Source organism: Rhinopithecus roxellana, chromosome 1 (assembly GCF_007565055.1).
Source record: "Rhinopithecus roxellana isolate Shanxi Qingling chromosome 1, ASM756505v1, whole genome shotgun sequence".
NCBI classification, from domain to species: domain Eukaryota; kingdom Metazoa; phylum Chordata; class Mammalia; order Primates; family Cercopithecidae; genus Rhinopithecus; species Rhinopithecus roxellana.
Window position 1 is genome coordinate 191,094,826 of NC_044549.1, and position 20,816 is coordinate 191,115,641.

The window sequence follows — 20,816 nt, forward strand, 5'->3', positions numbered from 1 at the left end:
TTTCTTTCATCTTTTATTTGGTTTTGAACCACTAAAAGTTTTAAAAACAAACCAAAAAACCTTTTTGAAAAGTATAATATTTTGAATTGATTTATCTTTTTCCTCCCAAGTGTCATTTTCCCCACATCTGTCTGATAGAGGTAAATTATCCATGGCTTATTAAAGATGACTTGGTTGTCATTACCTATGTTAACAATATTTATATTATATATCTAAAATAGTACAAACACTCTGCAAATGTCAGAGGAATAGTTTTTTTTCTGACCCCTATTAGTTACAGACATCAACAAAATGTTCCTGACTCAAAACAGTTTTCAGTTTGACTTTGGTTTTCTCCTAAGTTTTATTAAATTTTATTTTTTTGTTTGAAACTTAATGTTTGTTTTTATCTAAAGATGAATGATTTTTATTCATCTATAAAATACAGACCTTCCTACTTATCTTCATATCAGTTTTGGGTAGAAAAAAGGCATGTGTGTGTAAGTCTTGAAAGTTCATCTAGAGATTCTGAAGGAAATTTGATATTATTATTTTCCTTTCCTTTTTGGTTTGCTTATGATGGGACTTGGCACATTAATTCTACCTCTGTTTTTTTTTTAACGAGGCACTTTTTTTTCAGTGTCATCTGGAGACATTTGCAGCAGATTTTCTGAATATAAGTAGGGTAATTCTATGTACATTGCTATTATATATATATATATATATAAAATAGATATATGTATAAAGCAACATGTGGTACTGTCTCCATGTATATGTTTGGAGTAAAAAAAAGAATTGCTTACCCAGCAACTTCAGCTATCCAGACCACAATTGAGAAGCAGAAAGTAAGTAAAAAATAACCTCTGAGCAGCCAGTGGTTTGCTGCCATGAAGTTTACAAATTAAATTTATGAACTTTAGTTATAGGAGTCCTCCATCAGAGTCTATTTTTTCTCATTTTAGGTTCCATTTTAACATGATTAATTTCTAATCCATAGAGAATCTGAGGGACAATGGAAGGGGCATGAGAGCTGCAGTGGAACAAAATGAGGCGTGGTACCTCTGACACTATTTAACAGAGGTCAACAGCATTACATATCTGACATTCTCTGAGGCAGCTGTAGGTTAGGATGATAATTAAGGCTTATAACAATGGCCCAGAGTCAATAAGGAAGAGTTAAATTATATTCAGTACCTATTGTTTTAGAAGAAAGACTGTATATATGTGTGTTTGTGTGTCTACAAGACACGAAAGCAGAAGACTTCCATCAAAATAGTTCAAATTTTAAAATTAAACACTTAAAGGCATAAGCTTCAGTTACCTAGAAAATAAGGGTGGAAAAAAATTCACACACTGATTCTGGATAAAAGAATTACTGTGGTATTATAATTTTGTCTTTTTACACATGGTTATATACATGTAATAGTTTTGCATTATACCTGGTGCTTTCATATACTTGATCACATTTGGACATCACAGTCAAGCTATATCGATGTTACATTTTATAGATTAGAAAACTGAGGCTCATAGACTTTAATGAATTTCCCAAAGTTCTAAAATTAGTAAGGACAAGACTACGATTTGAAATTTAATCTTCTAATTGCAAATCCCATGCTCTTTCTAGTTCACTGTGTTCTGTCCAGGTTACCTGTGTCTTATCAATCCACAAATGCCCAAGGCCTTTGGTTGGGCATGAATGGAAATGAATAAGTAAAACATGGGTTCTGCATGATAGGATCTTTAAGACAAATTGGCCAGTAATACAAAGGTGTATTTGGTAAGTGTTGAATGCTAATAGTACTTGACCATTTTATATTGCTTTGCATTTACAAGAGCTTTCACGTATCTTGTGTTATATTGGTGGTTCTCAACCAAATGATTTTGTCACCATAAGGGGACGTTTGGCAATGTCTGAAGATACTTTGGTTTCACAATTGGAGGGCAGGTTACTACTGTTATCTAGTAGGTAGAGGCTAGGAATATTGCTGAACATCCTACAATAACCAAGACAGTCTCCACAACAAAAAATTATTTGGCCCAAAATTTCAGTAGTGCTACTATTAAGAAACCCTATTTTATGTTTAAACTTTTGTGATTTAATATACATTATTTAGAAATATAGAATAGGTTGGGGCTATCAAGAAAGATTTCATTGGAAAAGTATCAGTTGACTCAGCCTTGAAATATTAATAATTGCTAATATTTATATAATACTTCTCTCTGCCAGGAACCTTAAATATGTTCACTTACTTAATCCTCACAACATAGGGATGAATTAGATATTATTTTATTATTATTATTTTTTGAGATGGAGTTTTGCTCTCGTTGCCCAGGCTGGAGTGCAATGGCGTGATCTCAGCTCACTACAACCTCTGCCTCCTGGATTCAAGCAATTCTCCTGCCTCAGCCTCCTGAGTAGCTGGGATTATAGACATGCACCACCACGCCCGGCTAATTTTGTATTTTTAGTAGAGATGGGGTTTCTCCATGTTGATCAGGCTGGTCTGGAACTCCTGACCTCAGGTGATCCACCCGCCTCGGCTTCCCAAAGTGCTGAGATTACAGGTGTGAGCCACCGCGACCGACCTAGATATTATTATTATCCCCATTTTAGAGAGGAAGAAACTGAGGTAAAAAAGATTAAGTAACTTGCCTAAAGTCACACTGTAAATGGCAGACCTGGAATTTGAACTTAGGTTCTGGCTCCAGAATCCATGCTTTTACCTATTATGCTAATCTACTCTCAAACATGTAAAGACAGGGAACAGGGGATGTAGAGAAGGATATAAACAAAGGCATGTGCAATGTATATCTTTGAGACAGTGAATTGATTTAGCGTTTTTGAACAAAACAGTTGGGTTGGGGAGTAGTGGGAATTAGGAAAAATAATTAAAACAAAATGGATACAAAGGGCCTTGGATACCATAAGGAATTTGGGTTTTATATAATAGATAGGGGATATCGTTACGTGATTTTCGAGAAAGGATGTCATGTGTCCAGTGGTATTTTAGAAAGATTAATCTAGTGGCTGAATTTAGTATAGATTGGGAAATGGAAAGTGGGAAAGGCTATAGCCTACGTGAACAGTTTTTGTAGTAATCTAGATATGAAGAGGTTAAGGCTTGAACCAGAACAGTGCTGTAAGAAAAACAGTGGCTATAAGAAGAGGGGGAAAAAGGCAGATATGGGTCCATGGCCTATATGGTTCCGTGGCCTGTTAGGAACTGGGCTACACAGCAGGAGGTAAGCAGTAGAGCGATCATTACCGCCTGAGCTCTGCCTCCTATCAAGTCAGCGATGGTATTAGATCCTCATAGGAGTACGAACCCTATTGTGAACTGCACATGCAAGGGATCTAGGTTGCATGCTCCTTATGAGAATCTAACCAATGCCTGATGATCTGAGGTGGAACAGTTTCATCCAAAACCATCTCCCTACCTGCTCTGTGAAACCAGTCCCTGGTGCCAAAAAGGTTGGAGACTACTGTGAGGAATTGACAAATCTTAGTGAATATTTTGATTTGGAGGGGGAAATTGAGAAGGAGTCCAGGATGATTTGGAAATCTTAAACATGGGTGACTAGGAAAAGGAAGAAAGGAAAACATTAAGTTCAGAAGCTAAGTAAAGCTCGGGGCAAGGGAATGTGAATTCCAGTTTTATCCTTGTTGATTTGGCGGATGTCAGGCAGTCCTCATCAGACAAACACAGATGAACATTTTATTTCTAGGGAGAGATCAGGCTAAAGAGATACAGTAAGCAGTCATGGCCATGGGAATGCCCATCATCATTGTGAGAGTAGGTGAAATCATGGAGAAGAGCAAAGGGCTGGTGCAGATTCATTCTTAAGGAAACATCTACATTTAATAAAGAGCATTACATGGAAAGTGTTTGATTAAAGACCAAATGAATTGTTGAAGATATCAGAGGCAGTTAGGATAGTACAGCATTGTGAAAGCCAAAAAAAATAGTTTTTAACATATTGCTTAGAGATTAAGAAAAATTAGAAGGTAGAAAAAGTAATTGGATTTTGAAACTATGGAATCAGTAGAATTGGAGAAATGATACACTTTGATTTGCAAAGTTTGACACAGTGAAAGGAAGAAGAAAACTTGAGTGGTAAGAGAAAGATGGAGTTAAGTCAAGTTAGCAAAGAGCTAGTAAGCAAGTTAGCAAAGAGTGAGGAAGGATTTAAAGTTCTGGGAGGTGGGAGATGAGACTGGTATTTCTGCAAATGAAGGACCAGGGTTCTAAAGATTGGAGAGCATCAAATAGAAGACTAAGGTGGAAAATGTAGCTTTGGAAAGAAAATAAGTAACTTTTTTACTCTGAGCTTAAAGGAAAGAGTATGGGAATTGTTGAAAAGACAAATTCTAAGGTAGGAAGGAAGATAATGATCTCATAAATATGTAATAAGTATATGTATTGAAGAGCTTTTAATAAAGAATTGTCAAATATCTGAGAAATTGGAAAGCAAAACTAGTGAGGATTTTTTGTATAACTGTGTATTTTTAAAATAATGTAAAACATTTGTTTCCCTCATAACTGCCATTGATTTATCAAATAACATACCATTTGTGCAGAATAAGTCAATGGTAACTCCTTATTTACAAGACATTTTAACGTAAATGAATATTTTTATAGCTGAAGCTTATCCTTTTAAGCATTGAAAGATTTAATGTAAATCTTTATTCTTTACTAACTAATGTAGCTGAATATAATTTAACTTTACCATCCTTAGTTGGAATAATAGAGAATGTAATTATTTTACTTTGCTTCATATGGTCTGAAACTATTAACATGTCTGTCCTTACATTAAGTGGCTTTAGACTGCTGTGCATGGATAGTGATTTTGCTGTACTGGTATTTAATCTTTTCAGTAGTCAACTTTTAGTAATTCTTTCTTCCTTTCCCTCTACGCTATTGGTTTTAATCTAGCTATTCTTTTATTCAGTAATGATCGAGAGGATACTTGGGAAAGACAGATACTCATCATTTATAAACAATTTTAAATCAGAATGATTGGGTCTGTTTCTTTTGGGAAATAATACCCATGGAGTTTGTTTGTGACAGCTCAATATGTTGCTGTTTTTAAATCCATGGCTATTTTTCAGATTGTTGAAGTTGCCTGGTGTTTGACTTCGCAAGCGATGGCATTACTGTAGTTAGCTTTATTGGTTAATATTAAAAATCATACGCCAGGCGCAGTGACTCACGCCTGTAATCCCAGCACTTTGGGAGGCTGAGGTGGGCGGATCTTTTGAGGTTGGGAGTTAGAGACCAGCCCAGCCAACATGGTGAAACACTGTCTCTACTAAAAATACAAAAATTAGCCAGGTGTGGTGGCATGCACCCGTAGTCCCAGGTACTCAGAAGGCTGAGGCAGGAGAATCCCTTGAACCTGGAAGGCGGAGGTTGCAGTGAGCCGACATTGCGCCACTGCACTCCAGCCTGGGCGACAGCAAGACTCCGTCTCAAAAAAAAAAAAAAAAAAAATTAAAAATCATAAATGAAATATTTAGTAGTAATGGATATAGCATTCTTTTTGTTCATTTCCTTCAACTGACTAAATATGCTAAAATCTGAAGAGAAATGTTTGCAAAGCAGAATAATAATGCTAGGACTTTAAAGCATAGGCCACAGCTCAATGAACCCTGAAAGTTTTAAGGGATAGTACAATGGGTTAAATTTCCCATCTGGGTGGGGTGTTTTTCTGTGGGAAAACATAGGTGATTCCTATGAGGACTCCAACCCTTTTTTTTTGAGATGTATAGTCCTATTTTTAGATATTCAAGTAAAGCCTGCTACTTTTAGTCCTATTTTTTACATCCAGATAAAGTGGATATAAACTTTACTCTTTTCAGCTACAAAGAATATTAAAGATCTGATATAGTTTTGTTCCCAAGAGCAAGAACATTGATTTAAATAGTTATTAAATATTATAGCAGTTAAAATGTACAGATTGAAAATAATCAGGGCATTTTCTTAAATTGAATCATTATCCTTATGTTTTCCTTCTTCCTTTATAGTTTTCCCTAAAAATCAAAAAACCTGATGTTATAGTTACCAATAGGACTATAGGCTTTGTTACAGAGTTGAAAAGTCCCCATTTCCTCAGAGTCTCCTTACTTTTTCCTCTTGTTAAAGTCGGATCTTCACAGTGAGTTATAGATTGGGAGTAGAATGATAAAGTCACTTCTCCCTCCTGTCTCTATGAGCTTTGGTAGCCTATTTGTGGATTATACTTGATAAAATTGCTCATAAATGTCAAATTTGTAGCATTTTAGTCAGCCATGTGTTTTAAAAATGGGAACAGAAGGCTCTTCCCTTTAGATATTCTCCCCATATTCCTGTTTGCATTGATGATGATCGTTTCATTAGACTCAAAACAATCCTTTACGTGTAGTAATAAGTTCTTGACAGTTTCTTTTATAGATTTGGATTGTTAAGATTCTTTTGGTCCACAGTTCAAGAGTAAAGATCTTGAAAAAAAATTTTCAACTTTAACTGCTGCATGAATCAGCACTGTTACGCTAATAATCCCTTTAGTGAAACATGCATTATTTTACCAACTCATGCATTGAAACCAGGACAGAAACGTGTGTATTGTGGTACACAGAAGTACTCCTAAGGCAAGCAAATGTACTACTATTTGTACAGTCAACGTTTTTGAAAAGTTAGTATTACTGTATATAATACAGTTTAAAATTTTTAAAAAGTTTTATTTATGGATTAGTAAAAAGAAGTAGTTTACCTTTTTATCTTCCATTTTCATTTTTAACTTTTTTTTTTTTTAAAGTCTGCAGATGCACTTTTGGTGGCAATCGACTCTGAAGTAGTGGGAGCTGTTGATATACTACTTAATCATCGACCAAAACGATCATCAAGACCAACTATAGTAGTTAGTACTCTTAAATATTTATTAATTTGGATTTTTAAACCAGAGTAGATCTCCTGCCCCATTGCCATTTTTTCCTTCCCTCAAATTTATTTTCTTTTTTCAAAAAATAGATCTTTTTTCTCACTCTGTAAAATATTACTTTAAAGTAAGTAGACACTTGCAGGAATAATTAGTATTTCTTTCAGGAAAGCTTTTTTAATTTAGTTGATATTTCCATAATTTTGTCACTGTGGACCAGTATTTATTGTTTGAAATATTCTGCAGGTAATGTTGAAAATATAGATTAGTTTGCAGATAGATAGGAATTAAATGTAAACAATGAAACCAATAAACTGGAAGAAAATGTAGGTGAATATTTAACTGATTGGGAATGGAAAGACTTTATGTGCATAAAAGCAATGGACAGAAATCACAGTGGCACAGTTTTTGCTATTAAAAAAGTTAAGTTTTTGGAATCCAAACATCAGACAAAATTTAGAAAGCAGATGAATAACTGGCAAAAGATATTTGCAGCATGTATCAAAAATTAATCATCTTAATATTGGACAAATTGGTGAAAAACAGAAAAGGACGTAAAAATCGCAGAAAATACAAAATGTTAAATCTTAATGACAATCAAATACGGTTAAGATACTAATTTTAAACTTACCAAGTTTACTTATTAAAGTTGAAAATTAAAAAAAAAATCATTGATAGCAAGGGAGTATTACAGTCTCATATGCAACTAGTGAGGCAGGTATTTTGGAAAATGTTTTGGCAGGATCTGTCATAAGAAAGATGTTCATATGCTTTAACTTAGTGCTTTCTCCTTTGGGAACCTATCAAGGAAATGAGCAGAAATGTGGACAAAAATGTTGGTTGTGATCTTATTTGTAGTAATTTTTAAAAGCCCATGTGACATAATCTAAACATTCCAAAATAGAAGATAGGAAATATAAATGATTACATATATGTACGATGGAATATTATGCCGTCATTAAAACAGTATTTTTAAAAGAATAGTTAGGAACATGGAAAATATAGTAAGTGGAATAAGAAAAATAAAATAGATTGTACATATAATTTGATCCAAGCTTAAAAATATGCATAGAAAAGAGACTGTGTGGAAATGCAACAGAATGTTACCTAACAATCATCATCTCTCATTGAATAATCAAATTACAAATTTTTTTGTACTCTTTTTATTTTTCTTTATTGCTTTTGTAATTAGGAGGATAGTCACTACTACATATATGCTAATTTTATTTTTTTTAATCAAATTTTAAACATGATAACATTCATTATTGGTGACGATATAGTGAAACAAGCAGTTTAAATAACTGCTGGATATATAGGCTGGCTATAAGCAGAAGAAAAATACTTTTTTAAGAAAGAATTATAAATTGGTTGTTGACTCTCTGCTATGTTTGAGAACTGTGAGAGGCTCTGCTAAATTGCATACTTTATTTTATATATTAACTGAAAAATCTTACTCTCATTCAGACTGTTACAAAAATGTGACTTTCTCTGGAGGATAGTACCATCTAGTTTAAGCGATGGTAAGAAACCAACAGGAATAAGGAACAAAGGGCTAAGAATAAAGTCCCTATCCAAAGGATCAGAAATATCTAAAATACCATTCAATTTTCTGCCATTTATCTTGCAGTTATTATTATATTTTGGTACACCTGTCCCATCTTCTAGCCTTTTAGTCCATTTCCTTTCCTGTGGGGGAAGGGTAGGGTGTAGTGTGCTTGAGTACTGGAACCATTAACTGGTTTTATTAATCACCATTATCACTACTGATTAAATCTTAGTGTTGGCAGCCCTCACCTACTTAGGAAAAGAACCTTTGGGAGGCTGAGATGGGTGGAACATCTGAGGTCGGGAGTTTGAGACCAGCCTGACCAATATGGAGAAACCCCGCCTCTCCTAAAAATAGAAAAATTAGCCAGGCGTGGTGCTGTGCACTTGTCATCCCAGTTACTTGGGAGGCTGAGGCAGGAAAATTGCTTGAGCCTAGGAGGTGGAGGTTGCAGTGAGCTGAGATCGAGCCACTGCACTGCAGCCTGGGTGACAGAGCAAAATGTCTCAAAAAAAAAAAAAAAACACACACACACACACACAAAACACTTTCTACTCTGTCTTTACTCTATTCCTCTATTCAGCTTTTATTTAAATACACCCAATGACAGCAAGATCATTTCTTTTTTTTTTTTTTTTTTTTTTTTGAGACGTAGTTTCACTCTTGTTTTGTTGCCCAGGCTGTAGTGCAATGGCGTGAGCTCAGATCACTACAACCTCCACCTCCCAGGTTCAAGTGATTCTCCTGCTTCAGCCTCCCCAGTAGCTGGGATTACAGGTGCATGCCACCATGCCCAGCTAATTTTGTATTTTTAGTAGAGACGGGGTTTCACCATGTTGGCCAGGCTGGTGTGGAACTCTTGACCATAGGTGATATACCCTTCTCGGCCTCCCAAAGTGCTGGGATTACAGGCCCAGCCAACATCATATCTTGATAGCCCTTTTACTTCTAGAGAGGCAATATTCAATATTTTTATATATTTTAAATAACTACTGGGAATATAAACTGACTATAAGCAGAAGAAAAATATTGTTTCTTTTAGCATTTCAATAATGGTAATATTCTTTTAGCATTTCAATGAATTCATTCTCTATTCTTGGCTTGCCAGATTGTCTTTTTGGCAATTGACTTTCAAATTTAGGTTTTTTATTTAATAGTATACAGATTATATTATGAACAATGGAATTATGAACTTTAATCTTATGCATATCTAGTGGTGTTTTTCATATAGTTAAGTATGTTTCATAGGAAACATGAGGACCACTTTTCTCTTAAGGGATTAAATACATATTTTTTTCTTCTTTATAACCTGTAATGCAATGATAAGATGGAAAAGGACTAGTTTTAGGTTTCTCTGTAATTTTAAAATAAATCCATGAATTTGAAGTCCTCAATTAATAAATAAGAAGCATATAAACAAATTAGTCATAAAAGAGGAGGAAAATCAGATAAGTATATCAGAAAATATTAAAACTTACCAGTGATGAAAGGAAATTAAATTACAATTTCATGATAGTATTTTTCACTATAAATTGGGAGTGATCATGCCTAAGGCTGGCAAGTGAAACTTTAGTGGGAAATGGGTACCTTCCTATATTATTGGTAATATAAACTATTAAAAGGACTTTAACAATATGTTTCAAGAGCTTCAAAACTGTTCATGGCCTTTAGACCCATAATTCCACTTCTGGGCTTTTATGTTGATGAGATAATCCTAAATTTGGAAAACGCTCTTTTCATAAAGATGTTTATGGTAAATTAGCAAAATAAAATACTTGAATACAGAATCTATGAACTTCCTCAAATTGCATACAAAATTCTGTGCATGAATTATTTTTTTCTGAAGATTCTGGGTTATGTAAAGATCCTGCTTTATGGATTATTAAAAGGGTCCCTGATCTTGGAGACATTGAGGACCACTGTTTAATCATTGGTTCTTAGGATACCTACTGTTTATGCCAAAGATGTCCTTAAATGTCAGGGGGTGGGGGGTGTAGTAGAGAAAGGATTAGAATGAAATACTGTACTGGAACATGTTCTTTGGGTAGTAGGAATATGGGTATTTTAAAAATTCTTTCTGATTTTCTGTATTTTCAGATATTTTATAATAAGTATATATACTACTTTTATAATATTGCGAAAAAGAAAGAAGTATTTGAAAGAAAATATGATAGTTATAAAGTAGTCAACCTTTTTATTTAAGCCTGGTTCTTTAATTACTAATGTTACTTTCCTCATTTCATGCTCTTACCACACCCATGGGCTCCTGTAGTAGAAGGAGCTCCAGCTCCAGAGTAATATAAACCTGGATTCTGATCAGCACCCAGCCACCCTGTTTGTGGCTCAGGCACATTAACTTCTCTGAGCCTCAGTTTCTTCATGGGGATTATAATGCTAGGTTTTGCAAGCTACTGTGGCAATTAAATGAGATGATAAATGTAAAGTGCCTAACAGTTCCAGAACTCATTAAATATTAGCATTATTGTAAATTTCTTGGCATTTATAGTAGGAAGTAGTATATGTAATGATTGAAAATGTATAGAAAATTATACAAAATGAAGAGTGCTTCCTATTACCCTTTTCATGTAGCTGCATTGCTGTCAGTGTGATAAGGTTTGCCATAGAGGTGAAATTCTTGTAGTTTTTCAACCACGTTAATATTCTCCCTATTTTTTTTTTAGCATTTTTGTTTTTCTAATATAGTTTTCTAACATTCTTGTTCTTTATTTTTGTCAGACATGGTTCTATAATCTTGTGAAAATTAAACACTTTTCCCTAAGATATTTCTGTAGATATTCTCACTTCTTTGTTGGAAAAAAACAAATCTCTAGTTATATGAATGTTATGTATTGAAGATTTTGTCTGTTACGATTACATTGCATTTATTAATTAGAGTTAAGTTTTGAGGTTTCAAAGAAAAATTTAGTCCAAGCAAGATGTTTAACATATTCCTTAAATAATTCTTAAGTTCTTTGTGCCTTCCTGTTTTTTCATTTCATTCTTCAGATAAATATATTTTTTGAAGTCACAAATGATAACTTTGGACATTTATATAAATATTTTTCAGAAACTAATGGAACGAATTCAGAATCCTGAGTATTCAACGACTATGGATGTTGCGCCTGTCATTTTAGCTGCTCATCGTAACAACTATGAAATTCTTACAATGCTCTTAAAACAGGATGTATCTCTACCCAAGCCTCATGCAGTTGGCTGTGAATGCACATTGTGTTCTGCAAAAAACAAAAAGGACAGCCTCCGACATTCCAGGTTAGAACATTAAACTTTTGATAAATAGATGTGTGATATAGTATATATCAACAATGCTGGTTTTTAAAATTGGTATTCTTTCTGTGCAGCTTTTAAGAAATGTTATGCTGGGGTGACTTATGAAAGCCAAACTTGTAGCTCCTTTGCTTTATATAATGCATTCTGCATTTTTAAGAAATGTTCACCAAATGCTGAATAATTGCAAAAATCCTTCAAATTATGAATGAAGTTATACCTGCTGGCAGGGGCACTATTTGCTTTTTAGGGACAGAGTTTATTAATCCAAGAGATGTTTCAAGACATGGAAGAAGTGGAGATACCACCTCCTATCTCATTTATAAAGAAATCAAAACTATTTTCTAACTAAATATTGACTTTTTATGCCTCTATCTTCACCTCTCACACAATGTTCAAGTCTTTTTCTCTTTCTTATTGATCATCTCTTCCTGTTTCCCCAATTAAAAATGTTAAGAACAACTCAGAATTGATTGACCAAGAAAATACCCTGTCATAGGTTGAGCAAGATCTCACATGGGCATTCTGTATAAGATACATGGTTCTGGGCTAGATTTGAGAATCTGATTTTCAACAGAAACATTTATACATACAGTCATGTGCTACATAATGACATTTTGGTTCAAAAACAGTTCACATATATGACATTAGTCCTGTAAGATTAAAATGGAGCTGAAAAATTCTTATCACCTACTGATGTCATTGCTGTGGTCACATCATAGTGCAACACATTACTCACATGTTTGTGGTGATGCTGGTGTAAACAAACCCTACTGCACTGCCAGTCATTTAAAAAAAGTAGAGCACATACAATTTTGTACGGTATATAATACTTGATAATGATAATAAATGATTATGTTACTGGTTTATATATTTACTATATTTTTATCATTATTTTAGTGTGTATTCCTTCTACTTATAAAAAATAGTTAACTAAAACAGCCTCAGGCAGGTCCTTCAGGAAGTATTCCAAAAGAAGGCATTGTTGTCATAGATGACAGCTCCATACATGTTATTACCCCTGAAGACGTTCCAGTGGGAGAGGATATGGAAGTGGAAGACAGCGATATTGATGATCCTAGGCCTAAACTAATATGTATGTTTGTCTCTTAATTTTTAATAGTCTGAAAAGAAAAAAGTTAATAAAAAATTTTACAAAGGACAAAGCTGGAGGCATCACGCTACCTGACTTCAAACTATACTACAAGGCTACAGTAACCAAAACAGCATGGTAATGTTACCAAAACAGATATATAGACCAATGGAACAGAACAGAGGCCTCAGAAATAATGCCACACATCTACAACCATCTGATCTTTGACAAACCTGACAAAAGCAAGCAATGGGGAAAGGATTCCTATTTAATAAATATGTTGGGAAAACTGGCTAGCCATATGCAGAAAACTGAAACTGGACCCCTTTCTTACACCTTATACAAAAATTAACTCAAGATGGATTAAAGACTTAAACATAAGACCTAAAACCATGAAAACCCTAGAAGAAAACCTAGGCAATACCATTCAGGACATAGGCATGGGCAAAGACTTCATGACTAAAACACCAAAAGCATTGGCAACAAAAGCAGAAATTGACAAATGGAATCTAATTAAACTAAAGAGCTTCCACACAGCAAAAGAAACTATCATCAGAGTGAACAGGCAACCTACAGAATGCAAGAACATTTTTGCGATCTATCCATCTGACAGAGGGCTAATATCCAGAATCTACAAGGAACTTAAACAAATTTACAAGAAAAAAACAACCCCATCAAAAAGTGGGTGAAGCATATGAACAGACACTTCTCAAAAGAAGACATTTATGTGGCCAACAAACATATGAAAAAAGCTCATAATCACTGGTCATTAGAGAAATCCAAATCAAAACCACAGTGACGTAAGTGATTTCTGGGAATTGCTAAGTAGAACTGCAGAAGAAAAGGAGGTTAACAAAATTAGTAAAAAGAGACCAGGCATGGTGGTTCACGCCTGTAATCCCAGCACTTTGGGGGCATGGTGGTTCACGCCTGTAATCCCAGCACTTTGGGAGGCTGAGGCAGGCTGATCACCTGAGGTCAAGAGTTCGAGACCAGCCTGGCCAACTTGGAGAAACCTCGTCTCTACTAAAAGTACAAAAATTAGCTGGGCGTGGTGGCATGCATCTGTAGTCCCAGCTACTTGGGAGGCTGAGGCAGGAGAATCGCTTGAACCTGGGAGGTGGAGGTCACAGTGAGCTGAGATTGTGCCATTGCACTAAAGCGTGGGCGACAGAGTGAGACTCTGTCTCAAAAAAAAAAAAAAAAAAAAAAAAAAAAACTAGTAAAAAGAGAAATAGCAAGGTTTCTCAGAATTTGAAGAGCCAATATATTGGCAATAAGAAAATGAGATGGCTGGACATGGTGGCTCACGCCTATAATCCTAGCATTTTGGGAGGCCGAGGCGGGTGAATCACTTGAGTCCAGGAATTCCAGACCATCCTGGGCCACATGGCTAGACCTTGTCTTTACAAAAATAGCCAGATGAGGTGGCTTGCACCTGTGGTCCCAGCTATGCAGGAGGCTGAGGTGGGAGGATTGCCTGTGCCCAGGAGGTTGAGGCTGCAGTAAGCTGTGATTGCACCACCGTATTCTAGCTGCAGTAAGCTGTGATTGCACCACTGCACTCTAGCCTAGCCTAAGTGACAGAGCGAGACTCCGTCCCAAAAAAAAAAAAAAAAAGACAATTGGTTTTTATATTTTAGAGATGGTGTAGTTTCAGGGTAGTATTTCCTAATGGGCCAGGGAAGGGTAGTGAACCATTGTAGTTTAGAAAAACATTTTCAGTGATATAATAGCTGTGATTTGGTTTTAGTCTCAATATTTGATGTATTTTGAAATTTCAAATAACTTTAAAGAAGGAGTCTTTATTTGTTATCTGTTAGTGGAAGACAAAAATTTTAAACAACTTGAAAAACACCGGAATTGGGAAAGATAGCAAAGAAATGAATTGCCAGTTAAATTTAATTTGCGGAAGAGCTTTGTTTAACTTGCATAGTGTTTTTTATAATTTTGAATTTGAATGCCAGTAAGCCCTATGTACACTCAGCTTTATTCATATTATTACCAACATAACTCCTGAAGGCACATGAATTTGTAAAACTTGGCTTAGTATCTACCAAGAGAGTAGGATGTTGGCTGGGGTCATCTTAGGAATATGGAATTCTTCTGGCATAGTGGGAGAAAATGGCTTGGGAGAGAGACTGCTTAGTGCCACAGTCCTCAATGAATATACAAGAGTGACACGGAGGTAGGAAATGACAGTGATGATGATGAAGGAGTATTGGAATAACTGGATGGAATGAATCTCCAAAAAGAGTGATTTTGATATGAGAATGAATGAATAATATAGCCAGTAAGATTCAGGTATTATGACATTATGCTTCCATATTGCCAGAATCTCTAAAGGGAAGTATTGTTCAATCTCAATTTTTCTTTTCATTTCTAGAGCTAACCACTCTTACTAGTTTGGTATTCTATACATGTTCCTTAATGGTTAATATTGCCATTGGTTAGAAATGTTGAGTCTTGCTGGGCGCAGTGGCTCATGCCTGTAATCCCAGCACTTTGGGAGGCTGAGGCAGGTGGATCACCTGAGGTCAGGAGTTCAAGACCAGCTTGGCCAACATGGTGAAAACCCATCAGTACTATAAATACAAAAAAATTAGCTGGGCGTGGTGGTGGGCACCTGTAATCCCAGCTACTTGGGAGGCTGAGGCAGGAGAATAACTTAAACCTGGGAGGCAGAGGTTGCAGTGAGCCAAGATTGCACCATGGCACTCCAGCCTGGGCAACAAGAGGGAAACTCCATCTAAAAAAGAAATAAAGAAATGTGACTCTTCGCTACAGTGTTAGATTGGCAACTAGTCTCATCAATGGCTTAGTTACATGTTAGAAATCCCCTCTCCCAGTTTCTGCCTATACAGAATTCCATTCATGTTTCCTTTCCTTTTTTATTGTTTGCCTGCCTATTACTAATCTTGCCTCATTTACTACAGTTCTTTTTATAGTTGGCCAAATATTTAGGTTGAACCATATGAAATTCATGTTTTAAAAGCTCTTTAGACATAGGGAATTACATATTTCCGTATTTTTATATTGGTGTCAATGAAACCAAAACTCCAGAAAGTTACATAGAACATAATCACCTGACTCCATAGGGCCTCAAAAAAGCCTTTTTTTTAGTGGTGTGGAAATGGATAATTTGCAGTATGTTTAAAGTGTGTAACTATTACCGTAATCTAATATTCTAACATTTCTATCATTGGAAAAAGTTCTCTCTTGCCTGTTCATTCATGGTCAATCCTTCCATCCCAAACTCCATGCAACCACTGATTTTTCTATTTCTGTAGTCTTTTCTTTACTAGAAATTTCATATAAATGGAATCATAAAATATCTTGACTTATGTCTCTGGCTTTTACTTTTCATAATATTTTTGAGGTCCATCCATATTGTTTCATATGTCAGTAATTCATTTTAAAAATTGTTGAGTAGTATTCCATTGTGTGGATATAGTACCACCTTTTATTTATCTCTTCACTAGTTGCTCAACATTTGAGTTGTTTCCAGTTTTTGGCAGTGAACATTCACTTACAAGTCTTTGTGTGGACATGTTTTTGTTTTTGTTGGGTAGACCCCAGGAATGGAATTTCTGGGTGTGTTTAACTTTTTAAGTAGTTGTCAAACTGTTCCCCAAAGTGGTTGGAAACAGTTTTACATTTTTACTGGTAAAGTATGATGGTTCTAATTCCGCCACATACTCATTGAAACTTGATATTGTTAGTCTTTTTTATCTTAGTCATTTTAGCAGAAGTGTAGTGGTTTCTTACTGTGTTTTTAAAAAATTTTTTATTTGTTTCTTGTTGAGGTAAAATATATATCTATAATTTACCATCTTTACCATTTTTAAGTGTATAGTTCAGTGGTAATAAATACATGAATATTATTTTCTTTCCCCTTCATCCATCCCATTCCTTCCTGGCCTCTGGTAACCACCAGTCTACTCTCTATCTTCATGAGATCTACTGTTTTTAGCTTCGAAATATAAGTGAGAACATGTGAAATTTGTCTTTCTGTGCTTGGCTTATTTCACTTAGCATAATGGCCTCAGGTTCCATCCATGTTGGTGCAAATTACAGGATTTCATTCTTTTCCATGGCTGAATAATATTCCATTATGTATATAAACCATGTTTTTAAAATCCATTCATCCATTGATGGGTACTTAGGTTGAGTCCATATCTTGACTATTGGGTACAATGTTGCAATAAACATGGGAATGCAGATGTTTCTTGGATATACTGATTTCCTTTCTTTTGTATATATATATATCTAATAGTGGAATTGCTGGATCATATGGTAGTTCTTTTTTAAAAAAAAAAGGTTTAAAATAATCCCAAAGGATTATAAAGCATTCTTCTATAAAGACACATTCACACGTATGCTTATTGCGGCACTATTCACAATAGCAAAGACCAGGACCCAACCCAAATGCCCATCAGTGATAGACTGGATAAAGAAAATGTGGCACATATACACCATGAAATACTATGCAGTCATAAAAAAGAATGAGTTCATGTCCTTTGCAGGGACATGAATGAAGCTGGAAACCAGCATTCTCAGCAAACTAACACAGGAACAGAAAACCAAACACTGCATGTCCTCACTCATAAGTGGGAGTTGAACAATAAGAACACATGGACATAGAGGAACATCACACACTGGGGTCTATTGGGGGATGGGGGCAAGGGGAGGGATAGCATTAGGGCAAATACCTAATGCATGCGGGGCTTAAAACCTAGATGACAGGTTGATTGGTGCAGCAGACCACCATAGCACATGTATACCTATATAATAATCCTGCACATTCTGCACATGTAGCCCAGAACTTAAAGTATAATAATTTTTTTAAAAGTTTTGTGGGTATATAGTACATATATGTATTTATTGGGTACATGGGATTTTTGATACTGGCATGCAATGTGTAATAATCATGTCATGGAAAATGGGGTATCCATCCCCTCAAGCATTTATCCTTTGTGTTGCAAACAATCCGATTATACTCTTTTATCATGTACAGTAATAAATGTAGAATTAAATTATGGACTATAGTCACCTTATTGTGCTATCAAATACTAGGTCTTTTTCTTGCTAAATTTTTTTGTACCCATTAACCACCCACCTTCTCTTAACACCCCTACTACCCTCGTATGGTAGTTCTATTTTTAGTTTTTTAAGAACCTCCATACTGTTCTCCATAGTGGCTATAATTATTTACATTTCCACCAGCAGTGTGTGAGGGTTCCCCTTTGTCCACATCTTTGCTTGCATTTGTTATTGCATGCCATTCTGATACCAACTATTTTAACTGGAGTGAGATGATACTGCATTGTGATTTTGATTTGCATTTCTCTGGTGATTTGTGATGTTGAGCATTTTTTCATGTACTTGTTGGTCATTCGTATGTTTTCTTTTAAGAAATATCCATTCAGATCTTGCCCATTGTAAAATCAGATTATTTATTTTTGGTTTTTTGCTATTGAGTTGTTTGAGCTCCTTACATATTCTGGTTATTAATCTCTTGTCAGATGGATAGTTTGCAAATATAGTCTCCCATTCTATGAGTTAGCTCTTCACTTTTGTTTTCTTTGCTTTGTGGAAGTGTTTTAGCTTAATGTAATCTCAGTTGTCTATTTTTGCTTTGGTTGTCTGTACTTCTTTTTTTCCTTTTTTTAAAATTATACTTTAAGTTCTAGGGTACATGTGCACAACATGCAGGTTTGTTACATGTGCCATGTTGGTGTGCCGCACCCGTTAACTCGTCATTTACATTAGGTATATCTCCTAATGCTATCCCAGCCCCTCTCCCCACCCCATGACAGGCCCCGGTGTGTGATGTTCCCCACCCTGTGTGCAAGTGTTCTCATTGTTCAGTTCCCACCTATGAGTGAGAACATGCGGTGTTTGGTTTTCTGTCCTTGTGATATTTGCTCAGAATGATGGTTTCCAGCTTCATCTGTGTCCCTGCAAAGGGCATGAACTCATCCTTTTTTATGGCTGCATAGTATTCCATGGTGTATTCTTGCCACATTTTCTTCATCCAGTCTATCACTGATGGACATTTGGGTTGGTTCCAAGTCTTTGCTATTCTGAATAGTGCCGCAATAAACATATATGTGCATGTGTCTTTATAGTAGCATGATTTATATTCCTTTGGGTATATATCCAGTAATGGGATCGCTGGGTCAAATGGTATTTCTAGTTCTAGATCCCTGAGGAATTGCCACACTGTCTTCCACAATGGTTGAACTAGTTTACACTCCCACCAACAGCATAAAAGCGTTCCTATTTCTCAATATCCTCTCCAGCATCTGTGGTTTCCTAACCTTTTAATGATCATCATTCTAACTGATATGAGATGCTATCTCACTGTGGTTTCGATTTGCATTTATCTGATGACCAGTGATGATGAGCATTTTTTCATGTGTCTGCTGGCTGCATAAATGTCTTATTTTGAGAAGTGTCTGTTCATATCCTTTGCCCACTTTTTGATGGGGTTGTTTGATTTTTTCTTGTAAATTTAAGTTCTTTGTAGATTCTAGATATTAGCCTTTTGTCAGATGGGTAGATTGTAAAAATTTTCTCCCATTCTGTAGGTTGCCTGTTCACTCAGGGTAGTTTCTTTTGCTGTGCAGAAGCTCTTTAGTTTAATTAGATCCCATTTGTCAATTTTGGCTTTTGTTGCCATTGCTTTTGGTATTTTAGTCATGAAGTCCTTGTCCATGCCTATGTCCTGAATGGTATTGCCTAGGTTTTCTTCTAGGGTTTTTATGATTTTAGGTCTAACATTTAAGTTTTTTATCCATCTTGAATTAATTTTTGTATAAGGTGTAAGGAAGGGAGTCTCGCTCTGTCGCCCAGGCTGGAGTGCAGTGGCGCCATCTCGGCTCACTGCACTCCAGAAGCTCCACCTTCTGGGTTCATGCCATTCTCCTGCCCCAGCCTCCCAAGTAGCTGGGACTACAGGCGCCTGCCACCACACCGGCTAATTTTTTGTGTTTTTAGTAGAGACGGAGTTTCACTGTGTTAGCCAGGATAGTCTTGATCTCCTGACCTCATGATCCACCCGCCTCGGCCTCCCAAAGTGTTGGGATTACAGGCGTGAGCCACCATGCCTGGCCTTGTCGTGCTTTTGAGGTCTTAAACACAAAAAATCTTTCCCAGACCAGTGTCCTGAAGAGTTTCCCCAATGTTTAATTTGAGGTCTTATACTTAAGTTTTTAATCCGTTTTGATTTGATTTTTGTGTATTGTGAGAGATTGGGGTCTAGTTTCATTCTTCCACATATCCAGCTTTCCCAGCACCATTTATTAAAAAGACTGTCCTTTCCCCAAAATATGTTCTTGGCACCTTTGTCAAAGATGAGTTGGTCGTAATACATGGACTTATATCTGGGTGTGTTCCATTGGTCTATGTATCTGTATTGATGCCAGTACCATGCTGTTTGGGTTACTATAGCTGTGTGGTATATTTTGAAGTCAGGTAATGTGATGCTTCCAGCTTTGTTCTTTTTGCTTAGGATTAGTTTGCTATTTGGAATCTTTTGTGGTTTCATATAAAGTTTAGTATTATTTTTTCTGTTTCTCTGTGAATGTCATTGGTATTTTGATAAGGATTGCATTGAATCTCAAAATTACTTTGGGTAGTATTGTCATTTTAACAATATTCTTCCAGTACGTGAGCATGGAATACCTTGCCATTTTTTGGTGACCTCTTCTATTTTTTTCATCAGAGTTTTATGGTCTTCCTTGCCTAGATCTTTCACTTCTTTGGTTAGATTGATTCCTAGTTTTTTTGGTTTTATTTTTTTGTAACCAATGTAAATGGGATTGCTTTTTTGATTTCTTTTTCAGATTGTTATTTGACATATATAAATGTTATTGACATTGTATGTTGGTTTTTGTATCCTGCAACTTTACTGAATTTTTTTTTATCACTTCTAATAGTTTTTTAGTGGCGTATTTAGGGTTTTTTTGATGTAAGATCATGTCATCTGAGAAC

At 35.6% G+C, this 20,816-nt stretch overlaps 1 protein-coding gene across 4 annotated transcripts in view; it reads left to right on the forward strand.

The window, feature by feature from the left end:
• The window catches only part of LOC104656744 (short transient receptor potential channel 1), an 80,512-nt gene that overhangs the window by 12,057 nt on the left and 47,639 nt on the right, over positions 1-20,816 (forward strand). For 2 of the 4 annotated variants that reach the window (XM_030934871.1, XM_030934873.1), the window contains one exon: positions 11,508-11,710. In XM_030934871.1, coding sequence (XP_030790731.1) covers positions 11,508-11,710 — 203 coding nt within the window. Of the gene's footprint in view, positions 1-1,587; positions 1,757-6,774; positions 6,877-11,507; positions 11,711-20,816 lie in introns of those variants that run through there. The other 2 variants (XM_030934881.1, XM_030934869.1) reach the window with 2 other exon arrangements.